Source organism: Artibeus jamaicensis, unplaced genomic scaffold (assembly GCF_021234435.1).
Source record: "Artibeus jamaicensis isolate MK-2021 breed Jamaican fruit bat unplaced genomic scaffold, CSHL_Jam_final contig_685, whole genome shotgun sequence".
NCBI classification, from domain to species: domain Eukaryota; kingdom Metazoa; phylum Chordata; class Mammalia; order Chiroptera; family Phyllostomidae; genus Artibeus; species Artibeus jamaicensis.
In genome coordinates this window covers 15,438,976-15,465,544 of record NW_026521924.1, presented here as the reverse complement: position 1 = coordinate 15,465,544, position 26,569 = coordinate 15,438,976, and the positions used below count along the sequence as shown (strand labels likewise).

Genomic DNA, 26,569 nt, shown 5'->3' with positions numbered 1-26,569 from the left:
TGTAAGGGACTGGGCCGGGTGGGCAGAGACAGAGGCAGGGGCACCCACAGGGGAGGCGGGGACGGAGGAGAGGATCTCTTACACCAGGGGCCATGCAGCTCGGACTGCCACCACCTGTCACTCTTGGCCCCCATTCAGAGGACACAGCATTCTTCCCACGGACGGACTGGGGGGAGAGTAGTGTTGGAACAGGCAGGAAGAGAAAAAGGAGGGGGTACCTGGGGCCCCAGGGGAGCAACTTTCTCTCAGGCTTTGGCCTGAACTGGATCAGGAACAGGAGCCTGGAGGAAGAGGGATCTCAGGCAGGGCTGAAGAGCAACACTCCGCCCAGGCCAGGCCCTGGCTCTAGCCTGAGTGCCTGAGGTCCTTCACGTACCCCAGAACCTTGTTAGAGCCACACCAGCCCAGAATAATCACCCTGACCCCAGCACCCAGCTCTGTGCCCACGAGCCCCGCCCCTGGCAGTCAGACCTACTCGGAGCATCTCTGGGTAAGAAATTGTCGCAGGGGCACTTGCTCAGCATCCCCACGGGCCTGAAAGCCTTCTCTTTGGAAAATGTCTTTTTTCCTTGGTCTCCTGGGGAGGTGGAAGTTGTCCCAAGTGGCTGTGAGAGATGGTCAGAGCTCAGGACCCCCACCCCCAGCTGCCCCCAGTCTTGCCAATGGCTTGCCTGGAAGGAGGGGGTTGATAGACAGTCTTTTCCAAGGGTCTTCCACGGAAGGGGTGCCCTCAGGGGCCACTCCAGCCTGAGGTGTTCAGACCAAGATGGGGTGGGGTAGCAGGGGAAATGCCGTGAGGACACCACGTCTAAGCAATGGGAAACTACGTCTCAGCTGTAAAGGAGAGTGAGGAATCTGTGAATGAACTGATAGGAAACAATCTCCAAAGCAGAAAAAGAAACAAAGCCGGTTTGAGGAACAAGTATGAATGACACAGAGATGAGGACTGGGGGGGGGAGTGGGAGGGAGGGGGAGACCGGGCGGGGGGGGGAGAGAAAAAAATGTACTTGAAAAGTAACCAAATAAAATAAAAAATAAAAATAAAAATAAAAATAAATAAAACTTTGACTACAACTTGAGATATTCTATCCACCAAAAAAAAAAAAAAAAAAAAAAAAAGAAACAAAGCCGGGCACAGAAAAATATTCAGAAAAAGCTATCATTGGGGGCCAGGGAGTAAAATATATAATATTTAACGAAATCATGTATGTAATGACATACACATTTTCACTCTGTGCGCCTAACAATGGTTTTGGCAGCAAAAGCCAACAATGGGCCGGGTGGGAGGGAGAGGAATGCCTTTCACCTTCGCTCTGACCGTGGACTGCGTGGACAGCACACGAGTGAGAAGAGGGCGGGACGGGCGAGAACACCCGGAGCTGGGGCTCCTTCCTCCTTCCTGACCGCTTTGCTCCTCCCGGCACCGCGCGTCTGACCGCCTCCATGTCTCTCCACGAGGTCCGCCCCGCAGCCTGCCTTTTCTAGAAAGCGGAAGTCATAGCTGGTGCCCGCCTTGTACTCGCCACGTGTGCCAGGCCCGGTTCCAAGTGCTCTTGTGTTGATTCACTCACGTGATCTTCAGAACAACCTGGCAAGGTAGGCCTGACGACAGATGGGGAAACTGAGGCACGGGGTTAGGTGACTAACCCAAAGCTGTTTGGTTTGACAGGGGCCGAGCTGGGACGGGAAGGGGGCTCCTACTTTTCTGAGTGCTGCTTTGATTAGCTTTATCCACATTGTCTTAAAGGCTGGGGAGCCTTCATCTTATTTCCTAGGTGAAGACAGGCAGGATCCAAAGAGTGAGCAACTCGCCCTGGCTGGTGTGGCTCAGTGGCTTGAGCGCCGGCCTGTGGACCAAGGGTCGTGAGTTCGATTCCCAGTCAGGGCACATGCCTGGGTTGCCGGCCAGGTCCCTGGTTGGGGGCGTGAGAGGCAACCACACATTGGTGTTTCTCTCCCTCTTTCTTTCCCTTCCCCTCTCTCTAAAAATAAATAAATAAAATCTGAGCAGTTTGTTCCAAGTCGCTCCATGAGGAGTTCAGACAGAAATGTCCTTCTTCACAACCCGAAGTTCTCTCTCTTCTGTAAAATTTCCCTAAAATTTCCCAGCCTGTGCCTTGCTCCACTCTCCCCACTGGGGTCTCAGCAGCCGATGGTTGAAACACTTCCTCTCTGGGCCTGTTATCAGGAGCCCCTAGGCCTCCCTCGGGTCATCCCCATAGCAGGTTCTAGTTCGGCTGGTCATGCCAGACCTCCCCCCTCTGGCCTCCTTCAACCCGGCTGATCCCACTGTGGACACTGCCTGGGAGCCCCTAGAGGTCAGAGGCGGTGTGATGTTCACACGTGTTCCCAGCACAAAGTGTACTTGCCAGTCAGAGTCGGAGGGGTGAGCGGCGTGGGCCTGGGCCTGGGCCGGGTTTGCGGTTTACTCGGGGGCAGCCCTTGCTGGCATCCTCTCTTTATCAGCGTGTGTGGTTGTCAATACCGCTCACCCAGGCCTGACTCTGTCAAAGGCTTCACCCAGCCCATTAGGTCCTCACAAGGGACTCCAGGGGCCAAATGTCAGACCCCTTTAATGGCACAGAAACTAATTCTGAGAAGGGTAAGAGGCTGTCTCTAGAGTCATACAGTTAGTGAGCAGCTGCCAGTCCAGAGCCACCGCCTGATGAGACCACAGTCCAGCTTGGGACAACACAAGGGGTGTGATTTTGCCACCTTTGTCACTGTTGTGATTCCCAAATAATAACTAGCATTTTGGAAAAGATTTTATTTATTTATTGTTAGAGAAAGGGGAAGGGAGGGTCAAAAAGAGGGAGAGAAACATCGATGTGAGAGAGAAACAGTGATCGGCTGCCTCTTGTACACACCCCAACCAGGGACAAAACCCCAAATCCTGGCATGTTCCCTGACCGGGAATCAAACCAGTGACATTTTGGTGTAAGGGACAGGGCCCGAGAAACTGAGCCACGCAAATCAGGGCAATAAGTAGCATTTCTTAAACTTATGGAAACAGGCCAGACCCTGGGAAAGCAGCTTCATGAATGTCCCCCATTCAATTCCAGCAATCTAAGTAGTGGTGAGAAGCTCTGTCCATCAAACTGAGACTAATAACTGAGGCGCGGACAAGTGCTTTCGCTCATTTCCACCTGTAGGAGGATGCATCTTTGTCTCAGGGGAAGGGATATAAAGCATTTTGAATAGTGCATAGGTGCATAGTCAGTGCTTTTAAAATGTCAGCTATTTCAAACCCATTTCAAGGATATGACGGGAAAACTGAGTCACTGAGCAAACTCACAGAGGTGGGTTGGAACCGCCTAATCCAAGGCTCGGCTCATCACCTATCTGCCTGGGGTCTCTCTCCCAGGGTGGCTGGGACCAAGTAGTGAGCACACGTGTCAGAGTGCTTGGCACCGTCCCTGTGGCACTGTCACTGCCCCTGTGGGGTCTCCACAATGGTGTGGACACCCCAGGCAGAGGGCTCAGCTGTCCCTGCAGCCTCCTCCGTGGTCCCTCCTGCTAGAATGAGAGGCTGGCCTGCTTTCCGGATCCGCAGGATGGCCTGCAGCTTGCTGGCCGCCCGGGCTGAGCACAGCTTGGCCAGCTGCTCCTGGGAGTCCTGAGCTTCACCTCGGTTCTCCCTTGGAGGCACAGGGTGGGGCACAGGGAACCCTCCTCCACCCAGCTGGGGGCTGCCAGAGCCCCTGCCCACCCTTAAAAGGGGGCTTTCCCACCTTGCACCAGCTGTGCAACCACCCTTTTTGCCTCTACAGGGGCAGGGCAGGAAGTGGGGCAATGCCAGGACCAATTAAACCTGCCAGAGGAATTAAGGTCAGCAGGGTGCGATTATGCCTGTTGGATTTAACAAGGCCAGAGGGAAGGTATCTCCAGCCAGAGTTCACGGCTCCTTAGGCCTCTTGCCCTGGATGGCTCTGCACTCCAGAAGCCTGGGCTTTCGGGCTCACCCAGTCCTGGGATTTCCTTGGGAGTGGAGGGGTTAACTCCAGCCGGGCACTGCTTCCTTGGCCCCTAGGAGGAAACTGACCCAGCCAAGATGCTTTTAAAAGGACCTGCTCAGAGGAGACATTTCCCAGCCTCACCCTGCTCGGCTGTGATGGAAAATTTCGGGAGTTGAGCAATGACCTTCTGACTCTCAGGAGAGCAGCCAAGTCCCCTCATAACTTCCCTCTGGTCCTGGTATGGGAGCCACTCAGGGCTGTTTTCTCCTGCCCTCTCCCACCCGGGGCCCCTGATCCCCGGGCTTTGGCACTGCCTCTCAGGCCTCTGGACAAGCTCTAGGTAAGTTAGGTAAGGCTGCTGTCCTTACAGAGGACCCTCTCCTTCCCCTCAAGGCTGTATGGCCAAGTGGACATAGATTTCTCTGGGAGCTCAGACGGTACGCTGTTCCCCCCAGAATTGCAGTGCATCCTTGCAAAAATTATGTGCTGAGTGTATTACTCTCTGTCAAGGACTAAACTGGTCACTTTGGAGACAGAGAGATGGAGCTGGGGAAGAGCTATAGTATCATCACATAGTGCATTTTAGGTGGAAAAGACTGTCAAATCATTCATGAATTTGGGATTCTGTTTTATTACAAATATTTATAGAGAAAGTGTCTGGTGGAGTAGAAATACGCATATGAACAGGGGTGGTGCACAATTTTTACTCGTTGGTTTTTGTGTTTTTCTGAACTGACCATTTGTAACTGAGCAGATTAATAAAGAATTCAAAACACATCAATATGGACTCATAGTTCTACAAGTCAAGGCAGAAAATGGGAGGAGCTTCACGTGAGCTATCGCACCCTGTGGGGTTTCCGAGGAGGAATCTCAGGACTGTGATCAGCGTCGCTATCTCAGCCACGGGCCTGGCCAGCGCGGGCTTTCTCGGTGCCCAGGCCCCAGAGGCGGCTTCCAATGGAGCCCCCACACCTTTGCCGGGCGGCTCAGTTGGAGCATCTGTACACCAAAAGCTTGAGGGTTCGATCCCTGGTCAGGACACATAACTAACTTGCAGGTTTGACCCCCGGTCGGGTGTGTTCGGAAGGCAATTGATTGATTCTCTTTCCCTCCCTTCTTCTCTCTAAAATCAATAAATATAACCTCGGGTGAGGATAGAAAAAAAAAAAGAAGCAGCCTCCTTGAACGTGCGTGTCTCAGTCACCACATTTCAGGCGGTTTTCACGCACACCCAAGTTTGAGGAGGGGCCCCGCATCAGGGGCCCTGCTTTGAGGCACCCGTGGGAGCGTCCCAACTGTGCAGCCCGTGGAGATCCCACGACGCACGTCCCTCCAGAGCCCTCTGGGCTGTGCTCCTCAAGGCTGATGCACCGGGGGACTCCTGCAGAGCGTTCATGGCTCCCCAAGCCTGAGCCCCTCCTGAGCTCAGCCAGTGGAATCAGAACGCCCCGCGGTGGAGCCCAGGCTGCGGGTACTTTTCCACATCTCCCCAGGAGACCCTGGTGTGCGGTCAGGGTTGAGAGCCACTGCTCTGCGGCCGTCCCAGGGCCAGGACGTCCCTCCGTTTCCCTGGAACGCCCCCGGGTAAAGCAGCGTACACGGGTGGGGCTCTGATCCGACGTGCTGTGTCCACTATGCATGCTGTCCCAGTATCTGGGGCTCCGGGGACGCAGATGCCCGCTCGGAACACACAGAGACCGTGTCAGTGGATTCTGTCCCCTGTACGAAACGTGCTGCTGTGAACAGGAATAGCCGCTCATATTTATCGTGCATTTACCATGTGCTAGACACAGGCATTAACCCCTTCAACCTTCATATGCAACCTTATGAGGTAGACACTATTATTACTCCCATTTCCGAGAGGAAACTGAAGCACAGAGGGGTAACTTGCCCCAAGATTTGAGAGAGAGAATCCCTGTGGGGCTGGGATTTAAACCCAAGCCGCCTGGCTCAGAGTCCTCACACTTACTACTCCGCACCACAAAGTAAACATCCGCTGGAAAGTAAGTTTGTGAGTGAAGATGACTACGTGTCCAGTCTGGAAGCCCCAGGGCCTGGCATTCAGTAGGTGCTCCATAAATGCTGACACATAAATGCTCCTACTTTGACAAGGCCCCGGAAACGGGCACCCAGACCAGCTCCTCCCTAGCTTTCTCCCTCTCCCCCATCTCGGCCCAACTTCTCTGCGGCATAAACAGCAAAGCCAGAAATAGCCAGCTAATGACGTCAGAGGAACAAGGTCATCTGAAAACTGACCACAGCCACTGGCCACCTCCCGATAGGATCGAGTAGCAGGAGGGTACCCCAGGCTGGTGCAGCTGTTCCAAGAACAGGAAACATCCCAGAAGAAGACTCGGAAACCACCTCAGGAAGGCAGCCCTGGTGGGGGCAGGGGCCGAACAGAAATACGTGTAGAAGCAAGACCCAAGAGCCAAGAGGAGAACTGGTTGTTGAGCGTAACTGGGCTTTATCTGCCCCAGAAGTCCCTCCTGTCACTCGACCCCAGGAAATGACTCCAAAAGTGGGGAATGTGTCTTTTGTCCCTGGGGGCAGAGGCCAGCTCCCCCGCCCACCATGGTGCTATTTATAAAACTGAGGTCCGTTTGCTAAACTGAGTTACCATAAGAACCAGGGGGTGCACGGCGGGCTCCGAGCGGCTGCTGGGAGGAGAGGGCCTGTGTGGGTGCCCGGGGTGTCCAAATAAAGGATGAGTGGGCCGGGCGGAGCACCTTCCAGCGGTCAGCGCTTGGCACGCTGGCCACCTTGGCTGGCACTTAGGCCTGCTGAGGCCTGTGACTTAATTGACTGGCAGCCACCACATCCCTGACAGGAACCCAAGCATCCGGAAAGGTCTGAGGAGATGCCTGCTGTGTGAAATTGAGGAGAGGACCTGCCTCCCAGCCTCTGGGAAGCTTAGCTGGAGGTTCTGCAGCATGGTCAAGAGTTCAGGGCCGGCCCTGGCCCAGACTACAGCCTTCACGAGGGAGACATGTGCTCCCAGGTCTGGAGTCGCTGGTCCTGGAGGGTGACAATCTCTTCTTTGCCTGTGGGGGGGGGGTCTTCGATCGAAGGCCACTTGATTCTAAAAAGAGCCAGGAGAGCGCAGGGTGTCCTGGGTGGCCTCCTCCGGGAGGAGTCTCCCGGCTCCTGTCACTGGCTTGTTAACGAGCAGCTGTGGCCCTGTCCTGCCAGACTGCTAGTTTTGGGTAAAAAGCAGGGGCTTCTGGCAATCCCTAATGACAAAGCCTGCAGCTGGCTCCACTCAAGGGACGCCACGGATGTGGTGGACAGGGCGCTTGGGGACAGGGAGACCTGGGTCCGGATTCTGACTCTGCCACTTACTAGCACTGTGAACTTCCGGAAAATAACTTAAACTCTGAGCCTCAGTCTCCTTATCTGTCATATGACTTTTCAGAAGGACATATGAAAAAGCATTCTTCCCTCCATCTTCATGCTGGCCACACAGTCTTGGTTAAGGACTCTGCAAAAGGAGATAAAGACCTACTCAGAAGCCCTGGCTGGTGTAGCTCAGTGGATTGAGCTCAGGCCTGCGAACCAGACAATCGTGGTTCAATTCCCAGTCAGGGCACATGCCTGGGTTGCAGGCAGGTTCCCTGCAGGCCAGTTCCCAGCAGGGGATGCATGAAAGGCAACCATACATTGATGTTTCTCTCCCTCTCTCCTTCCCTTCCCCTCTAAAGGTAAATAAATAAATTTTTAAAAAAAGACCTACTCAGCAAACTCGGCAGCTCTCCTGGGTGACATGCACAAAGGTACCTCCCCAGGGAGCTCTGGAGGGGAGAGGTGTCACCCTCTAGACTGGCTCTTGCTTGGCCCGGGCACTGAGGGTCACAGGAGAGAACAGCTGCTGGCTCCCTGCCCAGAGAGACCTTCGAGCTGGGAGACCTGCAGGGCCCTCTCCTGGCGCAGCGGTCCTTGTGCTTGGGCGTGCATCGCAGCCCCCCAGGAGGGCTTGTTAACACACACATTGCTGCCAGAATGCCTGACTCAGGGGGTCCGGAGCGGGGCTAGAGAACTGGCATTTCTAGTTCCGGTGATGCTGGTCTGCCGGTCCCCAAGCCACACTCTGAGGACCGCTGTCCCTGAGACAAGTCCCCAGCCCCAGTTGCCAAAAGTCCAGCCTGCCAACCCCCACCCGTTCCCGAGAGGCCTCTGAGTGTGGAGGAGGGTTTGGGCACTTGCTGAGGAAAACACAAATGGCCGACCCCGCTGTCAGCACAGCTGGTGTTTCGGGAGAGGGAGGCCACAAAAAGTTAAGCTGTTCGGTGAAAGGGGGCAGCAGTGGCAGCTCCTCCCGACTTCTGACTGCTTGCTCTGTTGCTTCCTGTATTCATCTTCTATTCTGAAGTGACAAATGGTGAGACAAAACGGTTAATGAGCAGATAAGACCAGCGAGCCTGCGGTATAGACGCCGAGCTCCAGCCATTAAGAACGAGATTTCTACAAGCCCAGTTCAAACCCTGTGCCTTTCTTGCACGGACTCCCATGCAGCCCCCTCCCCGAGAAGTCTCCCCGCTTCTTTAGCTGGTGTCATACATGGCACCTGAGGCTCTGTCCTGTTAGGCTGTTAGCTTTGAGTAAATAGCAGGGGGTTCTGGCAACCCCTGGTGACACATACTCGCAGACAATTACTAGTGAATACGTGGCTGAGTCACACTGCCCGACAGGCATAAGTGAGTGCCCAACACAACAGTGGTCACTGCTGCCCAGAGTACACAGCTGGGTCCTGCTGAAGCTGGGAGATCATAACACAGGGCTGGAGGGAAGTCCTTCCCAGAAACATAATCGCAACTTCTAAGACGAGGAGACTGAGGCACAGAGAACTCAAATGACCTGGTCACAGGTCACAATTCAAGGTCACAAAGCCAGAAAGCACTCTTGCAGTTCCTGATCTAGGGCTCATCCCTCCACCTCATCTCGTCTCTCCTGAACCCTGTGACACTTGTCCTCAAATAAGCTGAGGCCCTGTGACCACAAACCCTGTACGGACTAAACCGCCATGGGGAGAAACAGAGGAACAGCCAGGCAGGGCACGTGTGTGACTGTGATGTCCTCTGGCTGCTTCCAACGACAGGAGAACCGCCATTGGCTAACTTCACACCTCGAAGTCACCAAGGATGGGAGGGACTTCGGGCAACCGTCTGGAAGAATTCACTGAACATTCTGCGCAGTCTTTAACCAGTTCCAAGGTCAAGAGAAACAGCAGAAAATATGCGTGTGTGTCAGAGGACATTATTCAGGGATTGGTCCCCTGCAGTGATTTGGAAGAGATTTCTGCTTCCAGAATAACCCTTGGAAAGTCCTCAACACGATGGCAAACCGGTCTCCAACATACTTTGCTGAAGTTCAAATGAAACTCCAGGGGCCAGAGAGTTTGCCAGAAGGGCCCTCTTGTAGCTGGTTATAGAAAAAATATTAACACAAAAGTGGGGCTGGTGTAGTGAACACAGTTTGAAAAAAAAAAAAAAAGTTCTGAAGATATTCATGCTGAAAGGAGCCTTATCAATCTAGTTCAATCTCCGCACTTGACAGATGTGGAAACTAAGATCCAGAACAGGGAAATGACTCGTTAGAACACTATGTCAGTGACAGAGGGGAGATCCTATTCCTGCTCCGATTCTTCCCCAAGACACGAAGCAATCCCAGCTAATGTTAGGACGAAGGGCGTTCTTCCAAGTCTCGAAGGCTTAGAGGTAACACCCCACTGTGTCTGAGATGCAGCATTCCGAGACTTGAACACAACTAGAGTCCTCTCCAGCGAGGCTCTGCTAGGTGCCAATGAACGTTTCGTGGGGCATGAATGCCAGTAACATCGCTAGCACATCAGCCAAAGGGAACTTTCCACTTTGCAAACGGGAATGCCAGGATAATGATGCCATTAACTGTGCTTTGGAGAGGGGATTACATTTCCTTTTAATATTTTATTTACAAAGTTTAACTAAGTGGTTGGAAACAGTCATTTAAAGTTGAGACAGACATGATACATTAGAGGGAAGCAAATAAAGACAAATCTGTCCTATAAATAGAGTCTTAAAAAAAATCCTTTGCAAAACAAGCATTTTCAACAGAGACAAGCAAACTCAAAACAATGGAACGCATGCAGCTGTTAAAATCGGTATTTACAAAGTATGCAGTAATATAAAAAAATATTTGAGTTACTGCTATGTAAGTAAAAAAAAGCAGCATACAAACTATATATAAACACCTACAATGCAGAAAAACAGACTAAAGTTTTACACGAGGAGAAAAGAGATTAAACAAAGAAACACCAGTGTTCAAGATGAGTGATGGGAGCATGGATTTTTCTTCTCTTTCTTCCTATTACCAGGCATATTCCAAATTGTATCCAATTAACAGGAGACCCCAATTTAAAAACTGAAAATAACAACGCTGTGAGATTTTTGCACAGGGCAAATTTAAGGTCATTTCCTAGGGACTTAGTGACAGAGTGCCTGTAAGGGACAGTCAGTGTTGGCCAGAGACGTCATCTCTTTACCACCACACGAGCCTGAACGATGCTGCCCAAACTGCTTTTCACAGCACAAGTTACGACCAGACTATTCAACGTCTTGACCGATTGCAAACGACACCTCCCACCTTTGCTCTTGAAAGACCTGAGAAAATACCACTGGTGCCCAGACAAGCTGGACCACGGCACTCGGCTACCGAGGCTGGCACATCCGCACACCTGCCCGTGACTTTGGGATACCAGTCCCATCACTATGTGAGTCTCGGCAGATCAGACACATCCAGTTTTATTTCCTTTCTAATGAAAGTTTAAAGAAAGGGGAGAGGGCAACGGATATGCTAAGGTTAGGCTTAACCTGGAGAAACGGTTCCTAAATAAAATCTAGTCTTTTCCTAACCCTAAGCCTTTTACCCCTGCCCCCCAACTGTGGTTTCTGCGAGTGAAGTCTGCATTTGTCAAGCCCTTTCAGGAAGCTGACACCTTCGGCACATAAAAGCCAGGCTCTGGCCTGAGCCCAGCCTCTTACTCTCCTGCATGAGAATGGCAAATATCACCAGACATTTTCGATGTGGGTAACATTCCATATAGGACTAGAAAAGAGTGGATATGCAAGAAGACTAAGGCAACAAGGAAAAAGTATGCTTTTGTCCCTCGGCTTCTTTTTTTGTGCAACTATATTGGCTTCAGCTGGATAACAAATTGTCCTGGAATTCTTGGCGCCAGAGCAAACATGTCAGCTCCCTGGTTACGCCTTCGTCACCGCCCAAAGCACCACACAGTTTACCCTCCCTGCTCCTTCCATAGGCCTGGGCTTGACCCGTATCCAGGAAACTTTATATGTTGTCTAAACTGACCATCCCAGCAGGCTGCAGGGCAGATGGCAGCTCAGGATTCCAAATGTTGACCAACTCCTACCTGGATCCGTACCACCGAGCTGTAACTCAGCCTGTCTGTGCAGAAATCGGAGCCCCACTGCGTGGCTAATGGCTTTTTTAACTGCTACTCTCAGCAATGAGGAACTTCCCTGGGAGACGATATTCAGAAGGGAAGTCCATGGAAAGAAAGCAATGTCAAGATTTACCTAAAGGGATACACAGGTTTGACCAGATATGCAAGCCGGCAAGCCCTCAAGTCTCAGCCAAACTGGGAGCTAAAAGCCCAGGTGCTGCTGACCTGCCCTCAAGTCCTTGGACCTGAGGTCACTAGCCTGGGACAAGGTGTGGAGCACAAGACCCCACTACAGATCAGCTTCCATGTCACTAGATTCTCCTAAGAGGCTTCGGCCTTCAACTGGGAAGCCAGCCAGGACAGGCTCACGGTGGCAGCCTGACCACGTCATTCAATGAGGACCATGAGAAGAGTGAGGTACAGAATATGACACTCTGTGTAAAAGAGGAGGGAAGGGGTAGAAATCGTACATGCAGAAGCCATCTCTGCAGAAAAAGACACCCGGCAGCAATGTCTCGGGAGGGGAGCGAGCGGCTGGAGAAGTGGGAGGCTTTACTTGGCAGCTTTTGAATTTTGAACCATGTGGATGCATAACCTTTTAAAGAACAAATTAAAACTGAAACGCAGAATGCTATAATCATTTTGTTGTAAAAAGACAAATGCTCTATAAATCTGTGTATACATAAAAATACCTTCTGGAAGAATACTCGACTGTTAACTGTGGGTCTCTCCTGAGGAATGGGAATAGAGGAAGTTAAGAGATGTTTGCCGTTTTGTTCTACATAATCAGTATCATTTTGTTCCCAAAAGGCAGTACTACTTTTGTAATTTTTACTTAAAAAGAAACATCTTTAAGAACTGCCACCTCGCCCCCAACAAGAATCTCCCTGTGCACTTGTTCTGCCCGTCTGTCTCATGTTGCTCAGTCCCATACAATCCTGTTTCCCAACCCCTTGTGTACAGGTCTCATCTCTGTTAACTGATGGGGTGACTGCATCCGCTGCCCGTCTACCACCCAAGCTCCACCTCCCAGGGACAAGCTCTGTGGGAAACAGCCAGCAAGCGGTAAAACAGCAGCCAAGGTGGCAACAAAGCAATTAAATTACCCGAGAACCAGTCAACCAGAGTAAGGGGGGGACAATGATCTTCTAAGTGTTTAAATTAGCTCAGTTTAGCAAAGGGAAACCTTGACCAAGTCAAAACAACACAGAAAACAGAGGCCTTTCCAGAGAGCGTGGGAATTCCAACAATGCACATAAGCTAGGAACTTTGTGAAATTGCCAAGCGAAGTGTGACGGCCAGATTTCTCAGAATTCAGTCAATTCCTACTGGCCAGGTTCTTGGTTTAGAAAACTTGCAGAGCGGCCTCCGAGTGCTGAGAGGCTCCTTGCAGGACATGGCCTGAGTGGATAAAGCTGAATTTCTCTGCAAAGAGTGGGGAGTTGGGAGTTTCAGGGGACCTGGGAGGCTGTGCCAGAACGGTGAAGGGAGATAGCCCAGAGAGGACCTGATACTACAGACTGTGCTCAGAGAAACAGGGGGCCCCTGGGAACCCACGAAATTCTGGGAAGAGGCCATGGATAGCTGCGTCTCAATTTCCAGCTATCTGCTCTGCTAAATGACCGTCATGTATAACCACTCTGACACAGATGTGTTTGGAGGAGATAATGCTGAGTGAAGCAAATGGGCAGAAGGGACCCCATGAGTCTGTAATTCTCAATAATGCTCTTTCCAAACCCCTCCACTCGAGGGCCAGATTTATTCTCCTACTGGAAACAAGCAAAAACAAAAAATGGACAGCAGGAAAAACGATACCAGATGGAAATATGAGCAACAGCAACCTGTTAGAAGGGGAAGGCTGGTATAGGCAGGGAGAAAAGCAATACAGGAGAGGGGATCAAATGAACAGAAAATGAAAAACCAAAGCAAAAGGCAACCAGAAAAACAAGAAAAATGAAGCCCCCGGAGAATCCACAGGAGATTAGAGGCCTGGGGCTGAACTAGATTTCTCAGAGGACAAGGGGTGGAGAACTCTGTTTCTGGTGGCTACCTGGGTGCCCTCCTCAACTCCCCCCTCCCTGCACATCCAATCCGTCAGCAAGTGCTGCCAGTCACAACCTCCAAATACGTTCAGAATCCCACCGTTTCTCGCCCTCTGCCGCTACCACACCGCCTGAGCCACGCCCGGCTTGCAGACCACTGAAGCACCTCTGCAGCCCCCATTTCCCACCTCCCACCGCGGCTCCTGCCCTCGTCCGTTCTCCACACAGGAGTTGGGGAAACGTTTATCACCTGACAGAACAGGATGGTTCCTTGCTTATTACCTGTCTCCCCCATAAAAGGTAAGCTCAGTGAAGACAAGGCCTTCTATTTTTGTTCACTGCTGTATTCCCAGAGACTAGCACAATGCCAAGTTACATAACGTTGGCACCAAATTATTTGTTAAGTGAACTACGTAAGAAGTTATGGAACTGTATGCCACACACATCCAAGCAGTGAAAAAGGAACCGTATTTTGCATCAGTTTGTGGGCCTTCAGGAGGCCCAGGGATCTGCAAGTCATGTCTTGCTAAATCTACAATGGCTTGTACACAATGGTCATTGAGTGAATAAACGAAAGGAATATAAACTAGGTTTAATATTACCCACGGGGCATAGGACTTGGCCTGGGCAGAATATGACTGGTACAGAGCAGAGCTCATAAATAATGTCAGGTCTCAGAGAGAGTACACTCTTTAATATGGACCTAGAAGATGCTGTGCCAGCTACAAGAAATAGAGAGATAACCGAGATAATTTTAGATATCTGTGTCTCTACCGGTTTGTAAACAAGTCCAAGGGCTTCAGCGGTGTAGCTGCTGCACTAGACACACAGAAGAAGCACTGGGCAGGCCCGAAGCAGCAGCCATCCTCATCTGGGGAGGTCGGATGGTCAAGGAAGGGTTTATGGAAAAAATTTTTCTTGAGCTGAGTCTTATAAGGAAGAGTTCACCAGACGAGAAAAGGCACATTTAGGGAAGAAGGCGCAGTCTGTGCGAAGGTACAGCACACACGACCGCCTTCGCGGTGCTCCCTGGGAGGAAGTCCACACGTACGGAAGGACACTCTGACATAAAACAGAAAAAAGTTGCAAAGCACTTTACTGCTACCCGAACCTTCCTCTCAAAGTACCCTTTTCCTCAAAAAGGGACTGGACAAATTTTAAGACATCAAATAACAAAACCAGGGAGGGGAAGACAGACATATTTATTCCAGCCGGGTCACTGTAGGACCTAACAGGTGCGCTGGGCGCTCCCCGTCACTATTAGCACAAGGACAGGAGAGCGGGCCTAGACAGCACTCGGCCTGCAGCTCGCCAGGCGCTCTGAGGGTCCCCACCAGCCCACACAGTCTCCTTCCTCACGTGCAGCTCATGGGGCTTCCCCCTCACGGCAAAGAGCCCCTTAACTCTAAATTTATCTTGTGGAGAGAAGAGGCAAGAATCTGATATACTGACTGTTCCTCCTTGAAGCCGTAAGTTAAATCCTATCTCAATATTTAACTGTCTTTATTTTCTGATTTAAAATAGAAAAAAAAAGGTGGGGCAGTTAGGGAAGGGACAAGAGAAATTACACTGTGCTGATATAAAGACTTTCCATCCTAGGCAAAGTTAAACCCCATTTTGAAGGTCAACTGATGGGTCAAAGAAGTACCGACATGGAGTCTGACCGAGACACACTTGGGCTGAGTCTCACTATCAGCCTGAACAATGTAGGGTCACAGTTCTCAACACAGTCAGCAGCTGTCGGGCACGCTCTGTCGGGCATGGGTAGGTAACAGTCTGAAGAAATGGCTTCTCTCCATGCCCCTGATGGACAAAGGGAGGCAGTCCCTGGCGCGATGGAAAATGTGGCTCCGCTCCCAGGCTGCGCCCGCAGCTCGAAGCTGAGTTCAGCAGTGGAACCGAGTGGAGAATTTGGGAGACACAGGCACAGTCAGAGGCCGCTCACTTGACTTGATCTCCACGCTCGGGTACTTGCGTATTGGGTTTGCCTTGTGCACCTGCAAAGTAAGGGGTACAAAGTTACCACTGATAAGGATGTTAGAAAACTGCGCTTATGGGTTTTTTCCCCCCTTGAGAAAATGTATGCACAATTTTACAGATCCCAGTCACATACTCAAAGAGAGGGGAAAAAAGGCAACACAGTATAATGGAAAAGCATATGAGTTGAAGAGCCCAAGTAGTTTCTATTCAGGTCTTGCTGGATCCCTCAGCTTAGACTCAAGAATATCACACATATCTCCAGCTTCAGCGTTATTACTAGGGTGTGATAAGAGCACACTCAATTTCAGCAGAAAAGAGATACGTGTTAAGAATTGGCTAGAGTACAGTCTCAAGCGCACTGAGCCTTAATATTAAACAAAAGCACAGACGAAAAACAAAACCCCAAACAAAAGCTAGGGAGGGTTGCTGGGAGAATGCCTGGTCCCGTCCATCCTTCGGGGGCCGGGCTCAGAGAGCTGACTAGCACTGGCGGAACCGCGCTCTCAGCCTACACTGCGCTTCGCTGTGAGAAACAGCTCCATGATGGGGACGAACACAGGAAACAAGAACCAAGTGTTGAAGAAAATCAAAGAAACTGAGGGTAGAAAAAGGTTTGGTTTTCTGAGTATATCTGGAGTGGGGATTGTATTCTTTTTTTTTCATTCAATCATAAGGTAGCTTGGTTGTTGCTGAGAAGCTAGTCCCTGTAACAGTGTGTCCTGAGAGCCTTCCTGCAGCCAGTCACCTCTGCAAACTGCTGGATCAGCTGCTGGCTTGGCGTTTTTAGACAAAACCTCAACAACTCATGTATTTCTATGTTCCCTCTTTATTAATCATATGAGGTCCTACCTAAAATCGTCCTCATCCTCACTGATGCCGTTAATGTGGCTTGCTGCACTCCTAGAAAAAGGGTCCTCTAATGAGGATCCAGCTTCCTTTTCGGATAACTAATATTTGAATGGTAATGCTAGTATTAGAGTCACATGGACCAACATGCACTGTGATGCTAAGGAACTTAAGTGTTAAGAGGAAAATGAAAATAGTTACTGCTCAATTCTCATGTCCTCCCCTATTATTTATTTTTATCTAATTGTAAAATACATTGGTTTTCATAACCAATGAATACTCTTAAGGAAATAAGTTAAATAATCATCACTGTATACCTTATGATTTCCCCCTTATGAAGACCCTTATGAAGTAACTCTGTCTGAATTCAATACCAAGGAGAAATGCATTATTTTTAAACAGCTGGCCTATTTTTATCTGATGAACACTGTAAGTTTTGTAACCGACAGGCTGGTCCCTAAAAGGGCCAGAAGGACGACTCAAACTTGCAGATACATGGATCACAGTGCACACATCTTGAGCCCAGTTCACATCTCCGCTTTGTCACCACCCTCGATGTGTGGGATTTCCTGCTCCCACTGCTCTCTGATGTGTCCATGTGGCCACCTTAGATCCTCTCCAGACCAAGACGAGGCGCAGATAAAACAGACCAGGGACAACTGTGGGTTAGTCAGCACTCCTGCCACCCGTTACCAGTTCTTTCCGGAGCCTGGCCAGCTCCTTCCTCTGCTGCTCCTCCTCCTGCTGCCGGGCCTCCTCCAGCTGCTGTGCCCGCTGGGCTTCTGCCTCGGCCATTTTCTTCTCCAGCTCCTGCCGCTCCTTGGCTCTCTTCTCAGTGGCCAGCTGAAAAGGTTCCTGAACTAGAGAACCAGAAAGGCCCTCTGAGTACAGAAACAGAGAGAACATTGGTACAGGGCTTGCATAAACCTGGCCCTACTGCTCTAGCAAGGGGCACAGACATGCATGGCAAGAGAAGGGCTGAGCACTACAGAAGCCTTGTTGAAAGAAAGGTGGAGTCAACGACACACAGAAAGTCTCAGAATTTTCAAACTTGGAAGGGCCCCTGGAAATTAACCAATTAGGAGAAAAGCAAAACCCACGCAGGTCAAGCAGCTTGCTCAAAGCCACACAGTGACTGTGAGACAGAGGGATGCGTAAGAACCCGTTTTCTGACATCCTGCCCAGTGCTTAAAGAACCAAATGTTTTGTAGCCAAGGCCTGCTCCAGAGTAAACTCCAGAAGAGTCCTGACTCTCCCTCCCTCTCTCACTGGTTACTCGTCAGGTGGGTAAAGCCTTAACTGTCACTGGAATGCCAGCTGCCTTTGCCCAGGCTCTTGCTCTATGAATCTGGCCCCAACACATTCTGCCATTCAACATAGCTGCTGGGTTCAACAAAAGTAAAAGACCTGCTCCAGGAGAAGAAAAACTGGATCCTCTACAGGCAAATGCTGTTGGCTGACAACAGCACTGCAATGACACATCGAGTCCCAGGTATTCCACCGGGGAAGTCCGACGACATTGCCCCAACCCCCCCGAGAGTACATGGAATACTACCAGCGGTGGGTTTCTTCTCTTTCTTGGGAACAAAGGGCTCCTGCGAGATGACGGTGTTTGGACGAGCCTTGAAGCAAGCTGCTTCTTTCTGTTGTCTCAGCTCTTCCTCCAGCTGTTAGGAAGAGAGTTTGTCAGACAACTTGCTGTGACCACCGCCTCCGTGACTCAAGTTCGTGTTTCTAACTGCAGCATCCACAAAGACAGCAGACAACTGAACCCAATCCCCAGTTCAACCCCCTGTACAATGAGCAGAGCAGACTGACATCATTTAAACCCACGGAGAACTAGAAAGTATCTTTAAGATACAGCTGACCCCTGAAAAACACAAGGATCAGGGCACCAACCACCCACACAGTTGAAAATCTTCACGGAACTTTCAACTCTTCCCAAACTTACCTCCTAATAGCATACTGTTAAATGGAAATCTTACTGATGACACAGTCAACTAACACATATTTTGTATGTTATACGTATTATATACTGTATTTTATAATTAATTAAGCTACAGAAAAGGAAATATTAAGAAAGTAAGGAAGAGAAAATATTACTGAAAAAAATCCAGGCATAAGTGGACCCGTGCAGTTCAAACCCATGTTGTTCAAGTCAACTATAATTTTAAGGCCTTAACAGCCCCACCCCCCAAAAGTAGACATTATATACCCCCAGATGTGATCAGTTACAAAGTATTCTCCCCCCCAATCCCAAGAGAGAAATTAACCAGACTTCAGTTAAGGTTCCTGACACGACTACTCATGTACAGGAAATGCAGCGTTAGCGGAACGCAGCGAACAGCACCGCGGGAGCGCAGTGACCCAAGGCCAGATCACAGGAAGCTATCGGATAGTCAACCCAGTTCACAACATGAGAAACGCAAGCAGACAGGCCTATAGACTAAAAGGGATTTAGAGATTTATCAAATGCTATATGTGGACCTTACCTGGATCTTGATTTGAACAATTTGACTATTTTAAAAACTTTGAGAGATCTGGGGACATGTGAATGCTGACTACTTGTCATCATTAAGGGATTACTGTTAATGTTTTTGCTACAATGATAGTATTGTGGCTATGGTTTTTCAAACCGTTATATTTTGAAGATACACACTGAAGTATTTTTAGATGAAATGAGGAGATACCTAGGATTTGCTTCAAAGTAATCATCTGTAAGTAGAAGTATCCAGTATAGAGGTAAGTGGATAGAACTATAGATGAAGTAAAATTTTACATGTTTTGATCACTACAGCACCAGGTTACAGGTTCATGAAAGTTCACTATACTATTCTACTTTTGTCTGAAAAAGTAGAATTTTGTCTACTGTATGTCTGAAAAACTTAAAAAAGATTTTTTTAATCATGGAAAATACCTCCCATGGACACTCTATGTCATGGTCCTTGAAAGTAACTAGTGCTTTCTAAGCGCCAGTCCTAAGTTTCCCTAGAAAACGCACCAACAGGAGCCTACACTCAGTCATGTCAGCGAGCACATTTCTTGGGCTGCAAAAGGGGTGACTTCCTACAAAAATTAGCCCAGAGCTCCTTTTGGACACAGTCCAAGATAAGTGACAATATAAAAATACTGACAAACTTAGGAATTCAGGAAAAATCTTTTCCAGATAGGGCCGAATTAGATTCCAGTTAAACTAGCCAAAACCAGTGAATCGTGTTTAACTACCTGTCTTCTATAAAGAGCAAACAGTACTCAGGCTGACAAAACGGCGGCGTACCGTGTGGAGAATGTTTCCACCACACCGCTTCTCACTACGCACCAAGAAAACGAACGAACGTTTAATGAACAAGTCTGATGGACGGGATCTTAAACTCCCGATGCAGAAAATGCCTACAGTTCTCACGTTCTCGAGATGAGCACCTAGAGTGAAAGTCAGCACACTGCAGCCAGCTCGCAACTTCCTTCTGCACAGCCCTCGAGCTAAGAGAGACGGTCACAATCTTGGAGTGGAAACGCACACACACTACATGACAGACATCTTTTGTAGCCAACGGGACCTAACATATATATTTACTATCTGTTTTTTTATAGGAAAAGTTTGCCGACCCCTGATTTAGAGTGGAGACTCTGAAATAATCCAATGCATTAGTTCCCAAATGAATTGCAATGTAGTAGGTCTACCCATTCTAACAAATCGACAAACAAGTCATTAACATCCTAGCTGCTCTTCCAAGCCCTCACCTGATGCTTCCAAGTCTGTGCCTTCATGGCACCTCTTTTATCAGTCTCCAAGCAGAAAGGCTCAACCTGGGTTGCATTCTTCACCTTCTTCTCGGGCAGGCTAACAGTGTCAAAATGAGGCAAAGGAAGTGCCTTGAACTTGGGTACCTGATAGAAAAGAAAACATAAGATTTAAGATAAGGCCTTTCAAGCCGGGAAGCAATAGCTGCAGCAGAATATTTGGATGAATCTAAATGCAAAAGTGGGAAAGGCCAGTTTTAAAGCAGCATGACGTAGCAGAAAGAATAATGTGCTTGAAAGGAAACCTAGGTTTTCCTCCCAATAATAGGAGGGCAACATAAACATGGGCAAGTCACTTAGCCTCCTTGTCCCAGAAAGGTTATTAAAATCACGTGCCCTCTTTGCATTTCATGAAGGGATCGAAGGAAGTCAGTGAATTGGAAGCGCAACGTGAAAGATGATCTTTGAGGAGTCAAAGAACAGTGTTGGCCATTGGTAGAAATGGACACACCTACCTCCCCTTTCTGCAGTTCTTTTATTTTCTTTTCCTTCTGTAACTGATGTTCTTTGTCTCGAGAATCAAATGAGAAAGGGCATATTTCCACAGTTTTTGCTTCTGGGATATGGGGCTTAAAAGGCACCCCAAAATGTGGCACGGGTTGAGCTCTTATCACTACTGGCTCCTCTTCCTACAAGAAAAACTGCAGTTTAGAAACGAGACCGCTCACTCTCGCCTCCTCAGGATGTGTAGTCAGAGGACATTACAGGAGAGAAGTCACTAATTAAGGCAAGTCACTCGACCTCTTTGGTGTCTGTTTCCTTGTGAATCAAAGTAACCGACCGGTTCACAGGGGCGAGACCAATATGAAAGCATTTGATAAAGGACTAACACAACTACTCTTAAACAATCTAAAGTCTTCCAGAGGAAGATGGTAAAAAGTAAACAAAATCAAACAATGTGAATAAAACGAAGAAGAGAAAGTACTAACCGAGCACACAACTTGGCCTCCTCTGTGACCCACCCTCCATCTGGACCCACTAAACCATGTGACTGGGAGTCAGTGTGAAGCCAAACCCAGAATAGGACCGAGTAAGTTGTTTGGGTTCAAACTGGTAACATAAGATTACTGTGTATTTCAGTTTCAAACGAACCTATAAAAAGGCTTATGCTTGAGATCTGCTATAAAATTACCCTAACTCTTGATATTTATAGATAAAATTGAGATGTAACAAGAAACTAGCCCGATCAGTGACAGTTCACATATTCCAGTTTCAGGAACCATATCCCAACAGTCACCTTTGCAACCCTTGGGTTAATGAAGATAGGGCAGGGCAAAAGGCAACTGCATGGTGTGGACTTTAAAAGCCCCTCAGTGCGCTGGACAGGTAGCTCAGATGGTTAGAGTGTCGTTCCGATATGTCAAGGTGGCAGGTTCGATCTCAAGTCAGGGCACGTACAAGAAGCAACAAATAAATGTGTAAGTGGGACAACAAATAGATGTTCTCTCTCCCCCCCCCCAAATCAATCAATAAATAAAAAATTTTTAAAGGCCCTCAGTGAATGGTGACAATAGTTCAGGCAAACACAGCACAGGGATTGGCGACTTCTGATCCACATTAAAATGCTCCAATAAGTTGCAAACAGTTACCACTGCAAGACAGAAAATTCATACCCTTATCAATGACTTTGCTCTTGAAGGAGCAAAAGCAATGATCAAATGTTTAGACCCACTGTTAAAGACAACCCTGGACAAGAATGACTGCCTTGCAGTTCCACGAAGTTTGAAGAAAGAGTAATGCTTAGGCTGATTACGCAGAAGGAAGAAGAAACCCCTGCCCCAGGGAATCACCTCATCATTGGCGGGCATTCGGATTCTGTTCTTTAACGCAAAGGCTGGTGACTTGGGCACGGTGATGGGAAGTACTTTCTTTTCAGGAACACCCTGGAAGGAGTAAGTAACTCAGTTAGACATCCCTGAACAATCTCCACTAGTTGAGATTAAATCCCTTTCTTAAAGGGAAGTTCATACACCAGGAATGAAACAAACAAACAAACAAGGCTAGTATTTCAGAATGTCATTATTTACCTAAGACAAAGTATATCTGATCTGCAGTAATACTCCAAAGGTGGATTATTATGATAGGAGAATGGCAAATACTAAGAATATAGTTTGAGTTGTATATTCAGTATAAATAGAATTCATCACAATCTTTTTTTCCTGGTATTTATGGAAAACACCACAACAGAAAACAAACTAATCCCAATATTTTGTTATTTCTCTCCCGTTCTATAGAAATAGAAATCACTTGAAAACGAAATAAAAACATTTCATTTCCATAAGCATTTTCTGATTCTTCTAGAATTTATACTCTATCATGAATCTGGCAATTAACAACAACTACAAACTGTTCTCTTGGGCTGTTGTTTTGAATAAAGCGTATGACCAGACCGATTTAAAAAATCCTCTCGCGTGCTGATGCCGCCCCATCAGCTCTCTGTTCTGCCTCTGCCCTAACTTCACTGCTACACCACAGGCCGCCACTCACGGCCTATACCATTCGCCAGCCTTCTAATAGTCTGTTCCGCTTCTCATCTCATTCTTCCGATCCGCTCTCTGTATGTAGTCAGAATTATTTTTCTACAACACATCTGATAATGTTACTTCCTGACTTAAAATTCTTTAAGGGCTCCTATTGCCTACCTACAACGGTATAATAAATGCCTTGGCATGAAGTACGAGGTGCTTCATCAGCTGGCACCCTGCCTGACTTTTCAGCCTTATCTCTTGCCCCTTCTTATACATGACCCTCCAACCACAACGAACTGCTGGCAGCTGCCAAAATGTAGCACTGGTTCTCAACTCAATACCCTTCTTTGTGTGTGCTCTCTCTCTCGGCCACTTAGAAGTACTTAACCCTTCTTTTCAAGCCTCCACTGAAGCATATCCTCTTTATAAAGCCTTTCAATAGATCTGTCCAACTCTCAGAACACACAGAACTGACCCCTCTCTCCCCTGTGTACAGTTCTATCACAGTACTGTATCCAAAATTCCATTGAACTGGTTTATCTAGACGCTCGTTTCCTTGTGTTAGCCTGTGAGAGTAGGGACTGGTATTCTGTCAGTCCCTAGCACCTAATGGATATCTTGGCAAGTATAAGGCCAAGCATTCAGTAAATGCTTGTTGAACGAATGTAAGAATAATAGAATTTATACCGCAGACTCTAAGACTTTTAGATTCTAACTCACATCTTGGGAAACTTCTCCTTAATCCCAACAATGCTGCAACTGCCCAAAACGTGTTTGGGATCTCTCTTGGAGTGGCTTTTAAAGCCAATTTTTTGGCCATTCAAGTCACTCAATCTTTATTTTTAATTAAACAAAATAGTTTCCAGACCTATTATCTTGGATCACTCTGAAGTTTTGGTTCCAAAAGACTTTACACCAGCTTCTAAAAGGAAATTAATCTTTGAAATATGAAGATTTGCCATCACTGAAGAGATCCAAAAGACTGTGCCACAGGATTTAAGACAAATGGCTTTTCCAAAAAGCTTTGCACAATACCAATCATTAGGAAAAAATTACACCCCACCAAGCTGACCAATATAAAGGGCATGCTCAATCTACTGTGAAAGTTCTTACATGTTCCCTAAACGAAGCCAGGATCTCTACCATAGCGAAACCCAATATAGCAGAGCTTGTAATCTGAGCAACAAAGGTCCATGAAATGGGGTTTCAAATAATGCTTACCATAAAACAACAAAATCTACTGTTCCACCCCATTCTAGCCAAGGGGGTAGCAGCCTCTTACGTGAACATACCCAGGCCGCGTGGGAACGAGATGAACTCCAAGCAGGGAGCCAGAGACCTGCTCCTGTCCACTCTGATTCCAACTGCTACAACCTTAGGTACATCAGACAGCCTTCGGGCCTCGAATTTTTGTTTCTTTTTATTAACAAAGGATCAGAAATAAATATCTGAGGGCCCATTTCATTCTAAAATGCTTCTTTTCCTATTTCTCCTCCTCACTCTAAATCTACTTAGCAGAGACATGTGCATTTTATTTTAAATATTTTATTTATTTATTTCTAGAGAGAGGGGACAGGAGAGAGAGAGGAAAAGAAACGCTGATGTGTGAGAGAAACACTGCTTGGCTGCCTGTCACACGCCCCCAACTAGGGACCTGGCCTGCAACCCAGGCATGTGCCCTGAACTAACTTTTTGTCCACAGGCCAGTGCTCAGTCCACTGCACTGCATCACCCAGGGCGAGACGTGCACTTAGAAAGAAAAGCAATGGAGGCCCTGGCCAGGTAACTTGGTTAGTGTCGTACCAATACACCAAAGTCGCAGGTTCAATCCCCAGTCAGGGCACATACAAGAACAAACCAATGAATGCATAAATAAGTAAAACAACAAATCAATGTCCCTCTCTCTCCCCCTTCCTCTTTTTAAAATTAATTTTAAAGATAGAAACCTCTAATAAATAAGCCATGAAAAGAGATAGTTACCAGTGGGATCAATCCTCAAAATTAGTTGGAAGAGAGGGAAAAGTGATTTATGAAAATCAACTTTGCAGCAACTATCTACCCACACTCCATAAAGAAAAGGAAACTGGGTTTTTAGAAACAAACAAAAAAATGGGGCTTGTTTTGCTATTTTAAGTTTGTTTAGTTATAAACTCCTCAAGGGCAGTGATGTTGCATTTGCATTCCATTGCATCCTCCAAGGCACCTACAAGAAGTAAGCGTTCCATGAACATGAGGCTGATTAATTTGTTTATAAGTCAATCTAATCTACCAGGCAGGCTGTGAAAGCTCTGAGGACCAGGGCTGTTTCACATTCCACCTCTGAATCTCCGGGGTCCAGCACAGGCCAGACGCACAGGCTGAGCACTTCGGCTTGCACCGTCACTGGCTCATGCGTCCCGGCTGGAGCGCGATGCTGCCATGCTAGGTTCTGGGGACAGAGCAGTGAGTGGTGCGGACATCCAGCCCCTCTCTCGGGGAACTCACATTCTACTGGAGGAGAGAGAATGAAAAGTAACGGATCAGTGATTTCTTGATTTTCACAAGTTCTCTGGAGAAATCTAGCAAAATCTGGAGGTAAAGTATAATGGGGGCAAGCACATCTCCCTAACATGCAATATGCTCCCAAGTCCCCCAGGATGAGTTCTTAGGCTTGTCCCAGAGCAGTTAAGAAATTACTGTGTAACAATGTTATTTCAGGGAATATGGGGGGTGGGGGTAGGGAGGGAGCACACTGGTCTCCCCTAGTCATCCCTAAAATATCACTGCTAAAATTACTCGCTGGCCTCACCGACACCATATCCACCTCTGTGGTGCCCCAGCCCCCCCACTGGATGTTGGCACCAAGTTCACATTTCACACCCTGGAGCTCCAGGCTTTCATCACTCCACCGCTCCCCCAAGGCCCTTATATTTCATCTCTGCCTCATGACCCACTGCTGCCCAAGCCCGCTGCCTCCTCCCCGCCTATCAACCACAGGCGGAGGAGCACAAGAAACACCGTGAGGACAGAGGCAGCGAGCTTCAGGACCCAAAGGGCATGAATGGGGAACAACAGTGGCAGACGGACCAGCTGTACTTGGGCTCTGGGAGGCGGGCTCTTCTGTGCTCTATAGAAGTCCAGGACTGGAAGCCGAGAGACCTGATCTCAGTTCTGCCACCAGCTTTCGAAAATGGACAAGCCACATCCCCCTCCCATAGCTCCCCTTTCTAAACAATGAAGTGAGTGAAGGAGAATACATCTAGTGTCTCCTGTGCTTTGCTCTTCTAGAAATGAAGGGCTGAAGTGAAATCGCTGGAAGTTTGAGAAGGCTGCAAACAGCTGGTGTCGAATTCAAACACCGTCTGCCGAAACAGACGATGATTAACAACAGCACTGAGGGACAGAAGGAGAGTGCTCAAGAAGACGCCAGTTCCTGTCCTGGGTCTACATACTAGGCACCTCTTAGTGTCCCTTTCCTCATCCGAAAGCCACATAAAAACAGAACCTACCTCTCCAGAGTTATGAGAAATAATTAAGACAACCTACGTAAAACACTCAGCACAATGTAAGCATGCCATAAGAGAGTTATTACCATTAACAATATGACTGCTTACAGGGTGTCAGGGGCTACATTTTTCACAGGGCTCTCTCATCTCTGCTGCACCTCACAAATCCAAAACTCCAGGGCTGGGGCCCAGGAATCTGTTTACGTAATAAGATCCCCAGAGGACTCTGAGAACCGGCTGGGTTTGGCTCTGGCTCGCACTGCCCTGCAGCACAGCACTTCAACTCACTCACATACTCACTTAACCTAACGCTTTGTTGATCTGCTTATCCAGGATTTTCAGTAACACGTACCCTGGTACAACACTTCTCTGAGATCTCAACTAACTCCTACTGAACTTTAGTCCCCCTCCCCCCCTTAACATTTCTCCCGAGTGTTTTCAAAGTATGAGAAACTGCCAAACCAATTTCTTCCATTGATGTTTCTAAAAGTGGGATCCAGGTATGGACAGTAGGTTCTGTCCCCAGTTGGGGTGTGCACAAGAGGCAGCCAAT

General features: G+C 48.3%; 1 protein-coding gene across 3 annotated transcripts in view; it reads right to left on the bottom strand.

Annotated features, from left to right (window-relative positions):
• Positions 1 to 14,618: 14,618 nt before the first annotated feature.
• The window catches only part of TPX2 (TPX2 microtubule nucleation factor), a 43,636-nt gene continuing 31,685 nt past the window's right edge, over positions 14,619 to 26,569 (bottom strand). For 2 of the 3 annotated variants that reach the window (XM_037143183.2, XM_053671303.1), the window contains 6 exons: positions 21,854 to 21,946; positions 20,519 to 20,692; positions 20,004 to 20,150; positions 17,818 to 17,929; positions 16,956 to 17,143; positions 14,619 to 15,433 (listed from right to left, as the gene is read on the bottom strand). In XM_037143183.2, coding sequence (XP_036999078.2) covers positions 15,323 to 15,433; positions 16,956 to 17,143; positions 17,818 to 17,929; positions 20,004 to 20,150; positions 20,519 to 20,692; positions 21,854 to 21,946 — 825 coding nt within the window. In that variant the 3' untranslated portion in view covers positions 14,619 to 15,322. The remainder of the gene's footprint in view (positions 15,434 to 16,955; positions 17,144 to 17,817; positions 17,930 to 20,003; positions 20,151 to 20,518; positions 20,693 to 21,853; positions 21,947 to 26,569) is intronic. The other variant, XM_053671302.1, reaches the window with a different exon arrangement.